At 38.9% G+C, this 15,903-nt stretch overlaps 1 protein-coding gene across 3 annotated transcripts in view; it reads right to left on the reverse strand.

Annotated features, from left to right (window-relative positions):
• The window catches only part of shc1 (SHC (Src homology 2 domain containing) transforming protein 1), a 37,958-nt gene that overhangs the window by 20,586 nt on the left and 1,469 nt on the right, over window positions 1-15,903 (reverse strand). Inside the window, exons 1-2 of one of the 3 annotated variants that reach the window (XM_060870774.1) lie at window positions 8,537-8,554; window positions 1-34 (exon numbers count right to left, since the gene is read on the reverse strand). The exon at window positions 1-34 is cut by the window's left edge and continues 11 nt beyond it. The exons of 1 other annotated variant lie outside the window; for it this stretch is intronic. In XM_060870774.1, the coding sequence (XP_060726757.1) occupies window position 1 (1 nt within the window). In that variant the 5' untranslated portion in view covers window positions 2-34; window positions 8,537-8,554. Of the gene's footprint in view, window positions 35-8,536; window positions 8,555-15,903 lie in introns of those variants that run through there. One more of the 3 variants, XM_060870773.1, reaches the window with a different exon arrangement.

Consider the following 15,903-nt stretch of genomic DNA (forward strand, 5'->3'; position numbering starts at 1 on the left):
TTGGACAACACTCTGCTTTTGTGTATCTGTTACCCTAGAAACACCACAAAGTGCACACAAACTCAGATTAACAAACATATACAGACACGCATAGAATCCACTTGTGTTGTGATGATCATTGGCCCACAACCACTTTAGCACATTTCGGTACAATTTTCCTACAAATATTCTTCACTAGACCATAGATCATACAATCTCACTGTTTTACACACAAACCCTGTTTCAAATGAAACCCAAACCTGTTTCGAAAGAAAATGACATTTTTGCTTGTGTCTATATCCGGCACTAAATTTCTTTGTTGTGCCTTTATCACTCCACGGTGGTGATTAATGCCTGTCTAGCGGTCTAGTCGTTTTTCTGGTAGTAGTGGTAGCTCTAGTTTTTCCTAGCATATGTATTCATAATTTAAAAATAAAAAAAAAACAATAAATTTGCAAACAAATGTTTAAACCTTCAAAGTAAATGGTGATCTTAAACCCATCTTTAACCACTAAAATTGTGTGTAAAATGCCACACTGAAACGCACACAGTGTCCTGACACATTTTCAATCAGACTTCAATCAGCGACGATAAAATAATACATTTGTTTATACAGATTGAAAATCGTCCATAAGTTGATTTCAATTTTCTGTACTGGTGCAAAGACCGGAACCCTGTTCAGTCGCTACATCACAATGACAATGAGAAAAGCATCTGAGATTGCACAACGTGACAAACCTTGAGGTGGTTCTACATACTACAACATACAGAGCTTTTTATATTATGACGTGTAGTCAGAAATGTAAATCGCTAATCCTTTTATGAAATCCTTAAAAAAGATAAATGTAAAAAAATAAATGCTGCCATACTGAATGTTTGCTCTGTTGTAGTCACTTTTTGCTTATCGTTTCCACATGAAGTGGTGTTGATGTGGGAGTGCTTGAGGCAGAGAAAGTTAGTTTGCTCATAGCGATTGGTAACTGCCTATGAAAAAAAACAGGTTCATTTGACAATACGTGCATTCAAATACGCAGTTGCAGTACTGTTCAAAAATGTGTGCGTGTGCGTGCGTGTGTGTGAGACAGAGAGATCACCAAGTGTGCAAAATATAGAGACAGACGTGGTCGTGCTCAGACACACCCGTGGTATGATAAGAATGATCAGATATGAGGAGGACGAGGTGTAGATTTGCCCCCACTTGCCTGCATTTCTCTCAGACACAAAGAATAATAAGAAACTGAGAGCTCGATATGAGTCCACTCAGTACAACGTCTCTAAAAGGCAGTTACCAACAGCAACGGTTCCGGAACATTCTGTGCCCCTTAGGAAAGAGTATATTTGTCTTTTACGTGGCTGAGTGTGAGAGACTGAAGCAATTGTTAAAACAAGGAGGGGGGAAAAAAAAATGAGGCACTGAATCACTTTTTTCCCCCCAATCGCTGATCATGTGATAAACAGGATTGAGAATTACATCATAACATTTATTCAGCTCTAAATATTCTAGAAATATACACATGCACTAAGCACGAATAATGCACAGAGAACATCATTGAGTCACTATCAGGTGTTAGCAGGTGCTGTGATGAATTAACACAGTATTAATAATAAAAACAACAATAATAATCATTGTGTTAACACTCTTTACCAAAAAAAAAACCACAGTAGGTTCGTTTGTGCATACTTCTCACACTTTTTGCACTCTTTTACTCCATTGTGTTGCATAAGTATTGCATCTTTGCTTACACAGAGGAAAAGGGGCAGAGCTACCTGATGAAACGCCGGTGTACAAGATGCTTTACAAATGTCTTTTAATTTAGGCCACGGTGCGCAATTTATTTTTCAACATCTAAAAAAATTTACAGAATTCTGTTAAGTATTCTGCATTAGTGTTCTATTTGTAACGACTTTACCCATCTAACCTTTATACACTAGTCCAAGTACATAGTGCAGAGCGTAAGTGCAAAGTGTGTAGTAGTCATTTGGGACGCAGCCAACGGTCCCCCGGTATTATCCGTATCGTGTGCTCAAGCATGGCAACTGAATTGTCACTTCTTAAAAAGTAGGAAAACAAGAGGAAGGGACTCGTCTAATCGTTCCAGTTTTTGAAACTTGTTGGCCCACAAAATTCTTGTGGCTGTGCCATGTGAGCATTTGCATTGATTACCTACATAAACTGGTGGCCATAGGAAACTGAAAACATAAACGATATCTGCTGTGCGCCATGGCTTTGGCAAAGCATCCCTTGTCCAAGACTGTCAGTCTTCTCTTGTCCAAGTCAGTCAGACCCACCCCCTTTCCTGTCAGGTCACTCCACTGCCCTTCCCCCGCTGTACATAGATAAGTAATGTTGTTTACCCTCGCTGCACGCTATTACCTCAGAAAACGTGTTTATATTATAACTTTCTGTCAGTAGCGCACATTAAATCACATTCACCTGGTAGTTAATGCTATTTCAAATGAAATAATGAGCCACACAAGAATTCCCAGATTGTTTACTTCGCATCTCATGTCATATAATGTTATGTTCACACATAGTGATTTGCAGTCACAAAGTGGTCACATTAACGCTCTCCCTGTGTATAGATGACTATGACTCACAGACGGCCGATTTCCTACAGACCTGTCAGTCAAACATCCTAGAAAAACTTTTGCCTCCTGTCTCCATACAAATATAACAGAAACATGAAGCCGATGAAATGTACCCTTACAAAGATATATGGCTTGTCACATGATTTGGGAATATATTAAAAGAATAAAGTGCAGGGTGATTACATGGTGCTTCTGGAACAGACCCCGTAATCTTTACTGATGATGCAAGTCATGATAATGGCAGTTTACAGGTACATTTGGTTTGCCAATTTTCAGAGAAATGTATCTGAATTAATCGGAAGGAGTTTCATCATGCAGCATGAGAATGACACAAAACACACGCTGACTAGACTTTAACCAAAAAATATATAGCTTTTTTACCTCCTGGAGAGGAGACTGAAGTGAGAAACCACCAAAACAACATCTGGTTGAGGTTACAACCAAATATCACAACATGGGATATATAACCAAAAGCTGTGTGATATTTACTTTCATATACTTTAAAACTTATCTGTTCCTATACTTTTGGGTGGTATGATGAAAAGGTTCTATGTTTAACGCATCTAGATGTAAATACAAGGATATAAACGTAATATCAAACCAATATCATCTCATATCCATCTTTTGAGCTCAATCTATGAGGTATAGATAATTGATTGGCCTTGCCGTTCCAATAGATTTCGATGGGGCTGTATGTCCATTAAAGAGAATAATGCATTACTTTTATACCAGCCAGCATTTTGTGAAAAAGTTTTGTTCGGAGATTAAGCACATATTGTGAACTTTCAAACACAGGAAATGTGCAGCTGACTCCTCCAGTCCTCCCACGGCATCGCTGAAACCTTTCACTGAAACCTAAAGTTTTAATCCCTCACAGCATACTGATGCTACAGTATTTGCCCTTGGTCATTAAGTGTCCAAACTTTTTCATAAGGGGAAGATAAGACTGCATGAAAAAATCTAGAGGGCTTCAACAAAATGTTATGTATGAATCCTGCAAAAATACTGCATATATTCAATCGCTGTCCAATTTATTAGAAACACCTGAACACAGGCTTATTCATACAGTTTTCTAATCAGCCAATCACATGGCAGATACAAGCCAAGCGCTTCAGTTAATGTTCACATCAAAAACTGCTGATCTGGGATTTTCACACATTGCACACTCTTGAATGTGGACACGACGGTGCAAATACAGAACACCAAAATAAAATACTTAAATGTTGTAATCATAAGTAACTGAACTGATTAAGATCATTTTAAATGAAAACTTCTACCCAAACAAAAGGATATAATCCATTTAATAATCTTAAAAAGCAGAATTACATCATGCAAACATTCACAATCGTAATCTGTTCTGCATGCTCACGTTAGTGTCTAATGAGGCGAGCTAATAAATGCGGTAGCTGCAAGAAACCGTTTATATAAAACTTTAAAAATCATTACAAGTTTGGATTGAAGGCACGCCATAAAATAATTAATATGTCAAGATAACTGCACTCTATAATACAGGCTACATCCTAAATATCAAGCAGAGATTTGAATAAAAAAAAGGATTTGAAAAGAAATAAATAAATATCCCTGTAAGTATTAATTCTCACTGACTGTATGCGCTTTCACTCGGAGGGGGCGGAAACTCAGTTTAGCCTTTGCTCTTCTATGTGCTTTATAATTACAGGGTTCACAGAAGGAAGAAAGTCTGGCAGGATCTAGTGTGAGGTGGAACTTCAAAATTCAGGAACCATGAGGGTCAGACTTTCTGTAAATGAAGATCATCACTGTAAACACAGCCTTAATCTGTTGCTTCAGTTCGAAAAGAATCTGAAACGTTTTCTGAAGGACACTTTAACACGAACTTTTAAACATTAGAGTTATTTACTCAGTTATGCTATACTCCATAGCAAAACAATAGCTAACAAAACACATACTTGCACATGCCATGCAGGTTCATGTTGCTGCAGAACACTGGTGCATTCCAAATCGCCAACTAAATCGGTACCTACTGCCTTCAGTTCAGGACCTGCTGCCGTTGATTCAGTTCCACTCTATTTGACTTAGTAACTATGCGTTCGATTCAGGATCTACGGCATTCGATTCAGTACCTACTGCATTTGAATGAGTAACTATGCACCCAATAACGTATCTTTGCATTCGATTCACGACCTACTGCACTGCGTTCTACTCAGTACTTACGCAGTTTGACTCAGTACCTACGACGTTCGGTTCAGCATTTACCGAGTTCAATTCAGGATCCACTGCGTTTGATGCAGGACCTCCTGCCTTTGATTCCGTACCTTTGCATTCGAACCAGTACATTCTGTTGATACAGACTGATCAATGTATGTGTATGAACACAATCCAGATATGCTACTGTACATCCACTATATTGTCATTGTCATGTGACCTCTGATGTCATGATAACCGTTTTTTTTACTTCCCCCCAAAAAACCACAACTGTTTATTTCTTGTTTAAACAAGTTATCGATTTAGTCGGGTGTTGTTAAAAAAAAAAAGGAAACAGAGTTTAACCACAGGAAACATAGTTTAATACCTATAGCACTTCCAGTTAACAAGAGCTGACATGCTGCCGTCTGCTATTTTGGATTCTGACAGCTGCTCTGTGCCAGTCCCGTTGCATTATGGGACGGCGCAGTATGCACTGGCCAATACTGCAGAACGTCTTCAAACGCAGCAGGTCATTCAGGTATTTCACTCACACTTCATAATGGAGAATGAAAATCCAGATATGCAGCTCATGTCAACAGGAAACCAATCCTGAAATCATTATTATTATTAGTCGTAGTAGCAATTCTGGGTTGTTGCATTCTTTGTATAAACCTGTGAATTCTGTACACTTCTCAGACAAGGCCTATGAATGGTTCTATGCTAGTGACCACAAGATTGCAAGCTTCAGTCAAAGCTGCTGTTGTGCCCGTGAGCAAAATCCCTCTCCGCTTGTCTAAGCCAGTTAAGTCACGGTGTCAGGCAGGTGAATGCACGTCAATGCACAAGTGTAGACGAGTTCTTTCTCCTCTGTAGTTCTTAAATGTACCTGCAGCCACTGTAGTGTTGTCACACACGGTCCTGTCCTGTGGAAATCAGGATTGCACCGATAGAGACACTGACAACACAGCTAACATTCATGGCTGTCAATTATTAACAAAGTTACTCTAAACTCTGTGTGAACTCCAGGTGCGAGAGACCAAGGTGGGAGCCTGAAAATGGTGTAGTGCGTACTTCAAACGGGTTTACACTTTAAATGTGGGTTACTTTGTGCACTCAATGTCAGGGAAAAAAAAAAAACAACAAAAAAAAAAAAAAAACAATACAACGACATGCACAACCACAACAAAAATATCTACCATCTCCAATACCTTAAACCACACAAATTCAACTGATTCGCAGGCCTGTGAGGGCTGTGTGCAAACCCAGGCTATGCGGCGTGATATTGAAAGAGCACAACAACTGCTTTGGGAGAACTTGCTGTTGTAAATTGATGGTGTATTAAAATTCAGAGCCTCCCAGAGCACAAACAGCAGTTCTATTTTAGGCTCTCTCTCCTCCCTGCAAGCGCAGATACATTATGTGGCACTAAAACAGTCTCCCTCCTTTCCTTCGACTCTTGCGCTTTCACGCCCTCTCTTCACGCCGAGAACAGGCTTCCAATTAAGGAACTCGAGCTGCAGAAGTTTTCTCTGCGGGCCTTTGCAATCAATTAAAATTTGAGTATCGCTGCTTTGTCCCATACCCAATGGAATAGTTGTCTGTCTCAAAAACTGGAAACGTTTTCAAAATCTGACAAATAAAAACCTCCTGATTACACACCTCCACCTAAACATAGAGGTAAAATCCACCGTGAATGACTTGCATATACACTAATCTTAAGAATTAACCTGTGATCGTATGTGTTGTTACTGACATTTTAACCTTCCTTTATTGATATTTGTCTAGCTTCAGTTTGACAGTTTCCTGCATTACCCACAATGCAATGTTGCTTCAGCTCTACCTAAAATGACTCGAACTGATGAAGTGACGCTTTAGTGCTGTAGTCGTTCCTGTTTTCTCAACTTCTAAGGGAGTGGTGGCTCACATGCTCAGAGTTGTTGATTGGAGGGTCGGGGTTCAAAAGCCCCGGCACAGTTGGGCCCTTGAACAAGATCTCTTACAAATGTCTTTTAAATTACCTCTTGCTGCATGCTGGGTTTGTTTTTTTTTGTTTTTTTTTTTAACATTTTAAAATTTCACGACTGAGAAATGGAGCAGCTATTATCCCTCTGTCATGTCACTCCCAAAACACAGGTGGAATTTTCCTTTACCACTAATCTACAGGAAGAAACAAAAAAAATGATGTTCCAATCACCACAGTAACAGTTTCCTGTCCTTACACGTTGCAACAGAAAGATCAGTAAAATAAATAAATAAATTGGAGGAAAGTATAGAGGAAAAAGCTCGATGGAAACACAAAACTCAAGTTAATTCTTAAGCAGCTAGAAGACAAGAGTCTGTCAGGGTTTCAGCATTCAGGTTTAGAGGATCATTAAGTTGGTGTATATTTAACTTTCCAGACACAACATGGGGTCAATGTGCAGATAACAGTATAACGGTTTTAGCGCTCGCTAGTCAAAACGCCCACATCCCTTGCGAAGTGTTTGAGGTTCGCTTGTGCCTTATTACTTTTGTGGTTTTCTTTTAGGCTTCTGCAGTGCACAGAATGTGATGAGGGTTGATCATGTGGGCATCACAGCTTTTAAAGCTCTGCTAAAAAGCCCACGTTGTGCAATGTGTGACATAAAAACCAAGCGCAGATACGAGCACACTGCTCGACTGGTCCCACCATCTCTCAGGGTAAGAGGTAGTTATACAGCAAGAATCTTTTCTGTTCTAGCAACGAGGTGGTGGAATGAACTTCCCCAAGATGTCCGAACAGCAGAGACACTTGGTATCTTCAAACGATTGGTAAAGACCTACCTCTTCCTGAAACACTTGTTTTTGAAAAGAATTTTTTTTAGGTTGATGGTATCCTTAGTCTGCAACCTAGTGAACAAGTGTTAATGTATTCATTGAGGGAAACTTCAAAGCACTTTTGTACGTCGCTCTGGATTAGGCTGTCTGCCAAATGGCGTACAGTAAATGCAAATGTGGCATATGTCTGGTGAACAATGTCACGCCATTGTCCAGGAGACACAAAATAACAGCAAGTTAGACTTATTTCCTGATTAATAGCTGCGATTAAAAAAAAAAAACAGAATGCAAACTAAACTATGAATAACACAATAGAATTGAAGCCTTTATTTTGTCACAGATACATTACAGCACAGTGAAACTCTTTCCTCACATATCCCAACTTTGGAGGTTGGGGTCAGAGCACAGGGTCAGGCATGATACAGTGCCTCTGGAGCAGAGAGCGTTAAGCCCCTTGCTGGGGCTTGAATCCCGAATCTCCGATCAACAACTCAGAGCCTTAACCACAGGCTCAACCTCAACCAGCACTGCACAAAAACTATCAAGAGAAAGTGTCTTCATACAAAAAAGTGCTATGTTTCTTCTCAGACTCGAGGTATCCTCAATCTGTGACCTGGTGAACTAGTATGGATGTATTCATTGATAGACTTTAAAGCACTTTTGTTCATTGACACCAAATGGCGTAAATATAAATAGTATACATGTTAACCTGATTAAAAAAAGTCATAAAACTCAGTATTAAAGGTGGGGTCTCCGTTGTTTGAAAGCCAATGTTGACATTTGAAATCACCAAAACAAATACGCCCCTAATCCACATGGGTCCCACCCCTGTTTTGATAGCTCCGCCCCACACATACACCAGTAGAGTAAAACCCAAGGATAACCCAGACTATTATGGCGGAACCTGTTGGGGCGGCTGGTCGAGGAGATATTTTTATCAATAAATGAACGCAATGAGTAATACTATGGTAATACAAATGTGTTTTTGTAGTACTGTGTGTTGTACCGTGAAAGATTTATCTCCGTTTCACGCGGAAGACGTTCAGTTCTCTCCAGCGCTGGAAAGCTGATCCTATATTAACACGGGTCCTGCTGCTTCTTGCCTTATCGTAAGCCTTTCTTCGCTTTCTTTCTTTGTTTTTATCCTCCATGTCAATGTTAAAACCGCTTTCTGCTAATGTCACGCATACACACTGAACACTCTCTCCGCCCATATTGACAAGACACGCCCCTTTCTGCTCATTGGCTACGCGTCTGTTTTGTTTGGCAGCCCAACGCAGTTTTCTGGAGCATTTCTCAAACAACGGAGACCAGTGATTATGCAAACAGCAGCCATCAAATGCTGCAGTAAAAAAGAAGAATTACTACTACTAAGTTCACTACGAAATTAACGCTGTACTAAATTAATGTGAATATCTTGCTAAAACTGAATGCATCTCATTTACTTACTCTACTGGGTTCAATGTACTATTGCTTTCTGAGTGCTTACAAAGTTAAAAGGAAGTAATGTTTGACTTGAACTGGATTTTGTTCTTGATTTGCATTTGCAGAAGTTAGTTAAACCTTAGTTAGTGTTCAACCACTCTTCTGCACTAAAACCCTTCTTCTTTCTGAGCTGGATCCACAAGCTAATGCAGTTCATGGAAAAACTACTTGCTGATGTTATAAAGAACACGCACAGTAACACATGAACACACATTTGTGTGAATTCCGTGGCTGGTATGTAAACCAGGGATACATAAAGGTGCTATGCCATCCTGTGTGATTAATACCAAGATGGTTATTAATATCAGCATACCAAATGCCCCACCTCCCTATCATACGTCCATGGCAGAACACCTGAATTTTAGTGCAGCTTTCTTAGCAACAAGCAAGTACCGTATTTTCCGCACTATAAGGCGCACCTAAGAGCCTTAGATTTTCTCAAAAATCGGCCGTGCGCCTAATAAGTTCCAAAAATCTGTAAAAATGTTGTTGTGCGACTTTGGTAAGCGCTCCGCTTGATTGACTGTCGGATCATTTCCCGCTGACACAGGGACGTAATACGTACACTATGTAATATTACGTAATACGTGCAGTACGCACGCTTACCTCCGCCACGCCTCCGGTAGGTATAAAAACATTTGTTTCTTCCTAACCATTATGCGCTCCACACTCCAGTCCAGTAGGTGGCGGTAAATGCACCATAAGATGGTTTGCCATCCGCCAATAAAAATCAGAAGAAGAAGACAACAACATTTGTTTGTCTAAAGACCTACAGGCTATCAGTTATGCAGTTGTACAGTTGTAAATGGGAATAGAGCAGCTGCGAAAGATTTCAACATCAATGAATCTATGGTTCGGAAGTGGGGAGGAAGCAAGAAAATGAACTGTACCAAGTTAAGAAGACACAGTAGATGAGGACTTTGATGGATTTGTGGGAGAAGATAGATTAAAAAATAATGTGTGTGTATTGTTAAATAGTAGAATAAACTTGAACTAAACTCACTGTTTTGCTTCTGTTACCTTTTTTGTAGACCGTATGTTTTAGCATGCGCCTTATAATACGGTGCGCCTTATGTATGGGTTAAGAACAGAAATGGACCCCGTAATTGAGACTGCGCCTTATAATTCGGTGCGCTTTATAGTGCGGAAAATACGGTAAAGATACCTCACTAAGACCCAAAAGATCCCCCTTGTCCTGATTCATTAACAAAGTGCTTACACCGACCTTTAAAAAAGATCCATCACTGAATAATGGCAAACAAATTTGCTAATACATTTTCTCATGTCCCATCGTGGTCATAAAGTATAAGGAACAGTGTAATGTGAGTATTTATAATTACATCTCTACTTAAAACAATCAGACTTGGAGTGAGACTGCTACTGCCTCACTAAGGCTGCCATGAGAAACAACCCAGCATACACACACACACACACACAAAATATTCAGGCAGTGGGATGGAAAATAACAGAGGATGTTGTGTTCTTAAAATGATCCCACACATCCAGAGAAAGGAAAGGAGGTCACTTTTGCCCCTTTTCAGTCACCGCATCGACATGGATCATCTGGAACATTCATTAGGATCCATCATGATCATTACTCATGTACAATATTGGTATCGTCAATGGGTTTTATGTGTGTGGGGTTTTTTTTTTCGTATTGCACTTTGGTCTTATTACCACAGTCTGGTTTTTGCACTAATCTTTAACTGTGGGGTTTAAATTGTGTAAGGTTCAGGGCACAGAAATTGAGTTTTCATACTGTTTTTTTTTTTAAAAAGATAGATATTAAATATATTAATCATTTACACACTATTTCTCAGCGCCGTATCTTAAACCATGAGAAAAAGCAATTAGATTTTTAAACCAAACCGAAGTCGCTCATCCGAACTAATTACACGTTCGGCTGAAGCTCGGTTCGCTATTTTTAATCGTGCTGACATCTTGCGTAAGACAAAAAGCCACAATGAGTGTGGGAAAGACAGGAAAAGTGTATTAAACTGCATAGCTACATGCACTTTAGGTCTCAGGTGACCCACATCCAAAATGTGTTTTTGGACATCTGTGTTAGCTGAAACGAAAAGTTTGACAGAAAATGTTGAGTATTTTTAGCATCCAGAACAATGAAGGAATGTGGAAGGAATGTGAAAGAAAAAGAGAAAAAGAACTGCGATTGTGTGCATGTGTGTGTGTGTGTGTGTGTGTGTGTGTGTACGAGAGTCCATAGTCCAAGTGTTGTTTCCTAAGACCTATGAAAAGAACAACAGCATTTACAGCACTGTTGCAATGTGTATGCTGATAAAGCTGAATATAATCCGTGATGAAGCAGCTGCTTTAAGACTACATGGGAAATCAGGGCCTCTTGTAAAAATCCACTAAAATGTGGTACTGAAATGTTTATTCACCGAGCTTCAGTATTATAGAATATCTGTAGTATCTCACAGTCTGTTTATGTAACAAAAAGTGAACAGTGCACTGCTCTGACAGATTAAAGTACACTTTAATTTAAGGGTCCAAAGATTAACTCTCACTAGATAAGCGTGCAGGGAAAAATCTCTCAACATTTATTGAGTTCTTCAGAAATTCTTTTTCACTTTACTCGGGTGGACAGGGCTTCTCCGCATCATGATTGGGAGACTGCTTAAAAGGGGCTGGACCTCGCAACTAACTGCCAATCACTAAAACGGCTGGCAACATGACTGACTGTTAAAAACGTAAACATATCGGTGGCAGTCAGTCGACCACATAAACCTGCAAAGATTGCGTAATGATTAGAATCGTAACCTAATTCAAAACACAACTAATAAAGCCTGCCATTTTATTTTCATCATTTAAAAAGAATGCACAGCTAGCTAGCTTCAGTGAAGCTGGGCACTTCAGATTCGGATGCGCTTACGTGACTGAAATTGAAACAGACGTGAAGACCGACACCAAAGAATCATTTTACTTCAGAAGTTAAGTTGCAAAAACTGCCATTTGAAACTCTCTTGCTCCAGTAAAGATAACTGATAAACATCTTGTCATGCTTCGAGATAGCTGTACTTCCCCTTATTTAAAAATAAATAAATAATAATAAAAAGGTTAAAAAAAAAAAAAAAACACCAACTGCTACTTCATCCATGAGTCCATGAGTCAAAATCCATGAGTAACTTAAATATGGGTCAGTTGGCGAACAAAGACGAAGAATGTTTCTGAAACCAGAGGTCTCTCCCCCCCCACACACCCCCAGGTTACAGACTAAATACATCTATATTTAGGCTAAATTTCATTAACATCACTAAATATCAGTATGCATGCTCTCTCACTTGCAGAAAGGTATTGATTTGTCAGGCGAATAAAAAAACTTCCAAAATGTTAGATGTACCATGGAACACTAAAGACTATCATCATCATCAGCCATCTACCACCTATAAACTTTCAGAATAAAAAGCATTGACCAAACCGTGTCAGCGATTCTTCTTTCAAGAATAAGCATTAAAACTAGCGTTAAACTAAACTAAACTGAAGGCTTAACGCTTGACACATGACTTTATCTAATGGCAAAATTTTTGAAAAATGAAAAAACTGTGGGAGAAAAGTGAAGACAGGGGCTCTTTCTTTTTTTAGCTGGAACCCCTACAGCTACGGCTTGTGAAGCAAAATGCAGGCTATGTTTATATCAGTCACCTGCTGTGGTGTGTGTCCCCAGCTGTTACTTAAGCCTGTGTGTGTAGCGACAACCTGTGATTTCTCAGACACACTTAATGACTGTGTAGAGCTTGAAGACTAACAATGCTGTTGTGCTCACTGCCTTGGCAAGGACGATTATTGTAGAAGGTGAAACCCTTTGGTTTTCTGTTGCGTTTTGAGTGGACAGTTGTTCCTTTTAAAGAAGAGACCTTTTGCAGTTGCTAGAATGCTTAGTGATGCACATTATAAGATCTGTTTCACTGATAGAGGTTCATGCATTTTATGAACAGTTACATATAAGCTTATCGGGATCATATCAGACCGTCAGAGGGTCTTAGAACTTTTACACACAACATCTATACTTCTCAAGATAATTAGGGTGTAATAATAATAATAATGAACAACAATAATAATAATATCCCAGTTAATATGCTGTCATGGATGGCTAAAAGACAACAAACTCTAAAAACCATCTTCTAAAAGTGCTTCCTTAGCTAAAAAACTTTACTTTTTAAAAATATTTAAAAATAGAAATAAACATAGGCTCAGGGTCCTAATGCAACAGACACTATTGTTTAAAGGTAGAATACAAATTGTATTATATATTGAATATACTGAATGTAGGCTAATTTACTACTGTGACTGTGTGTGTTTTCTCTCAACTGAGCAATTGAGGGTTAAGGGCCATTATCAGGGGCCCAGCAGTGGCAGTCTGGAGGACCTGGGGTATGATCTCACAACCTTCTGATTGGTAGTCCAACATCTTAACCACTAGGTTACCACATCCCTCTGTGTGTGTGTGTGTGTTTGTTTTAAAGCATCAATTATTAAGACACAAAAACACACAACGCACAGCTGAATTCTCAAATCAGAAGGTGGGCCTTCGTTTCCTAGAACAGAACGGCTCTGACTATAGCTTGGTCTGTAACATATAAATCAGAGGTTTATATTCATTTGCTCGTTCTGATGCATCAAACAGTGTTCACAGGGAATCTACGAGTCGTGTTGTTGAATAAAAACAAAAGTACAACCATTGCTCTCCGGAAGCTTTCGATTAGGAGATGTTTACTGTATGTAACGTGTGTGGAAGTGGTCTCGTGTGTCAGCTTTTTGTAACAGCCAGTAAGTTTCCAGGCAGCGATGAGTCTATGAATTGACTTTTTTTTTTTTTGCCCTATTAACTTCAAGAGAGTGAACGACTGTTTATTATAGCTGCTGGAACAAGAACTAACATGTCCTGCAGACATCAATCAATAAAAAACAAAAAACAAACAAAAAAAAAAAAACAACAGCTGTGTTTAAAATGAAGTACTTCACACTGTGCAGTATGTACTTTACTGTCTAGTGTAAGAATTTTAGGAGGGTGTTTAGGAGGTCAGAAGGAACACTGAAAAAACAAAACATGTTTTACTAACTTGATGTACAAGCCGTTTCCCAGTTACAGGTAAATGATGTCGAATGCCTGTAATGCGACATCACTAGCTTTAGAATACAGTGAATTTTTTAAATTCCATCTCGTCCATCAATTTTGAAAAATATTTCTCAAACTTGACTTCATTTTTCAGTGCCTGGTAGCCCCGCCCCCTTCCAGTACATAAGCAAAGCTGTGATCACTGGGAGAATGAAGTGTCAATTGTTCCACACTTCAAGGTTTTGTTTTTTAATAAATGCAGCAACCAGGTGCAGGAAGTACACTACATTTTGTTGTGATTTTCAGTGTAATACTCGTAGGATTTACCCTACAGAACAATGTAGAATGGTGCATAAGTATGTGATTTGTGACCACTCTGGGGTGGATAATTTTCATACAAACTGCATGGTCCATTGTGTGCAAGTGCTTACTCATAGGATTGTATAATGTGCGTTCGGGCATTTCAAATGTTTAATGAAACGCCTGTTCTTCTGGTAAGTCAAAACTTTGGAACAAAGTGAGGAAGTAAACCAAAGGATGGGAATGAAGTTGGAATGCTGGCAGGGTGGCGTTGGGGAGTGAATACTGCTTTAGTCATGCTCAAGCTTCGACTGACACCCATGAAAAGCAGATTTTGTAATCCTGTCTGTGCAGATAAATGCTTTGGGAATTCATACTGACCAAGACACTTGTTAAGGCATAAAACACTTTTAGAACTGTTTATAGCATCATATAATATTATAGATCACTAATAAGACAAATTATTGATAGTTCATCTCGTCACTTACGTTATAGCAACTTGTGTTGTTAAAACAAAAAATAAAAAATAAGACGTTCCTGTGAATAAGCGGTTAGTACATATTTCATCCCTGTGGTATACATCTGATTAATCTGAAATCCATTACATACATTTGTCCCATTATAAATGTGTGAGTGTGAAATTACACTTTCATCACTAAAACATTTCATTACATTTAACAAGCGTAACTGACTTTCTGCTTCGGCTTTGGGGTTCGTTTGTGGGGTTACAAATTCCTGAAAACGCAAGTAAAACGGGATGTCTATGAGGTGCATGTGATGTCAGGAAAATGATTTACTATCTTCTGGCGGATTGAGTCACTTTTATGGCATCTAAGCTATTGCAGTAAGGCCTTTGCTATAGTCATGCCTGGACCTGAAGGGAACAATCTACAGCAGCAAACAGACGAATGTAGAAATAATGATCTTTTTATAGATGTACCAGCAAACAACTTTTCAAAGCATTGCACTGTTCCTTCAAATACATTTATAAAGATGTAAAAAAAAAAGCAGGACGGATTAATCTCAGAGGACGTGTTAAGGGAGTCTTAAGATAAAAGCCTAGTTAGTTTCTGATACATGAACATTCACAGAACACATTCGTATCATTATAGCCACACGGAAGGAGCCATCATTAAAGGGATGATACATAAATACAGTTAAAATATAGTTTCTGTCTAATTTCATAGCTAAAACCTACACACACACACACACACACACACACACACACACACAAACATCTGTGTTTTTGAAATTTCCTCATTCTACTTCAGCTGAAAGTGCATTGCTCTTACATGCACAGTGCTTGGTATCTGAAAGGATGCCATTTACACACCCTTGTTTTATAGCGGACACATAACAGACTATAGTCAGATGAACTAACTGAATTTACACAAATGGACAAGTTTACATAGGCTTCATTCTCCCTTTGTCTGTCATGATCAGTTAAACTTCCCACATATCTTCTGAAATTTTTATTACGGGTAAATACATACGAGTCCATCTGCAAGTTT

Source organism: Tachysurus vachellii, chromosome 5, assembly GCF_030014155.1.
Source record: "Tachysurus vachellii isolate PV-2020 chromosome 5, HZAU_Pvac_v1, whole genome shotgun sequence".
Classification (NCBI taxonomy): Eukaryota; Metazoa; Chordata; class Actinopteri; order Siluriformes; family Bagridae; genus Tachysurus; species Tachysurus vachellii.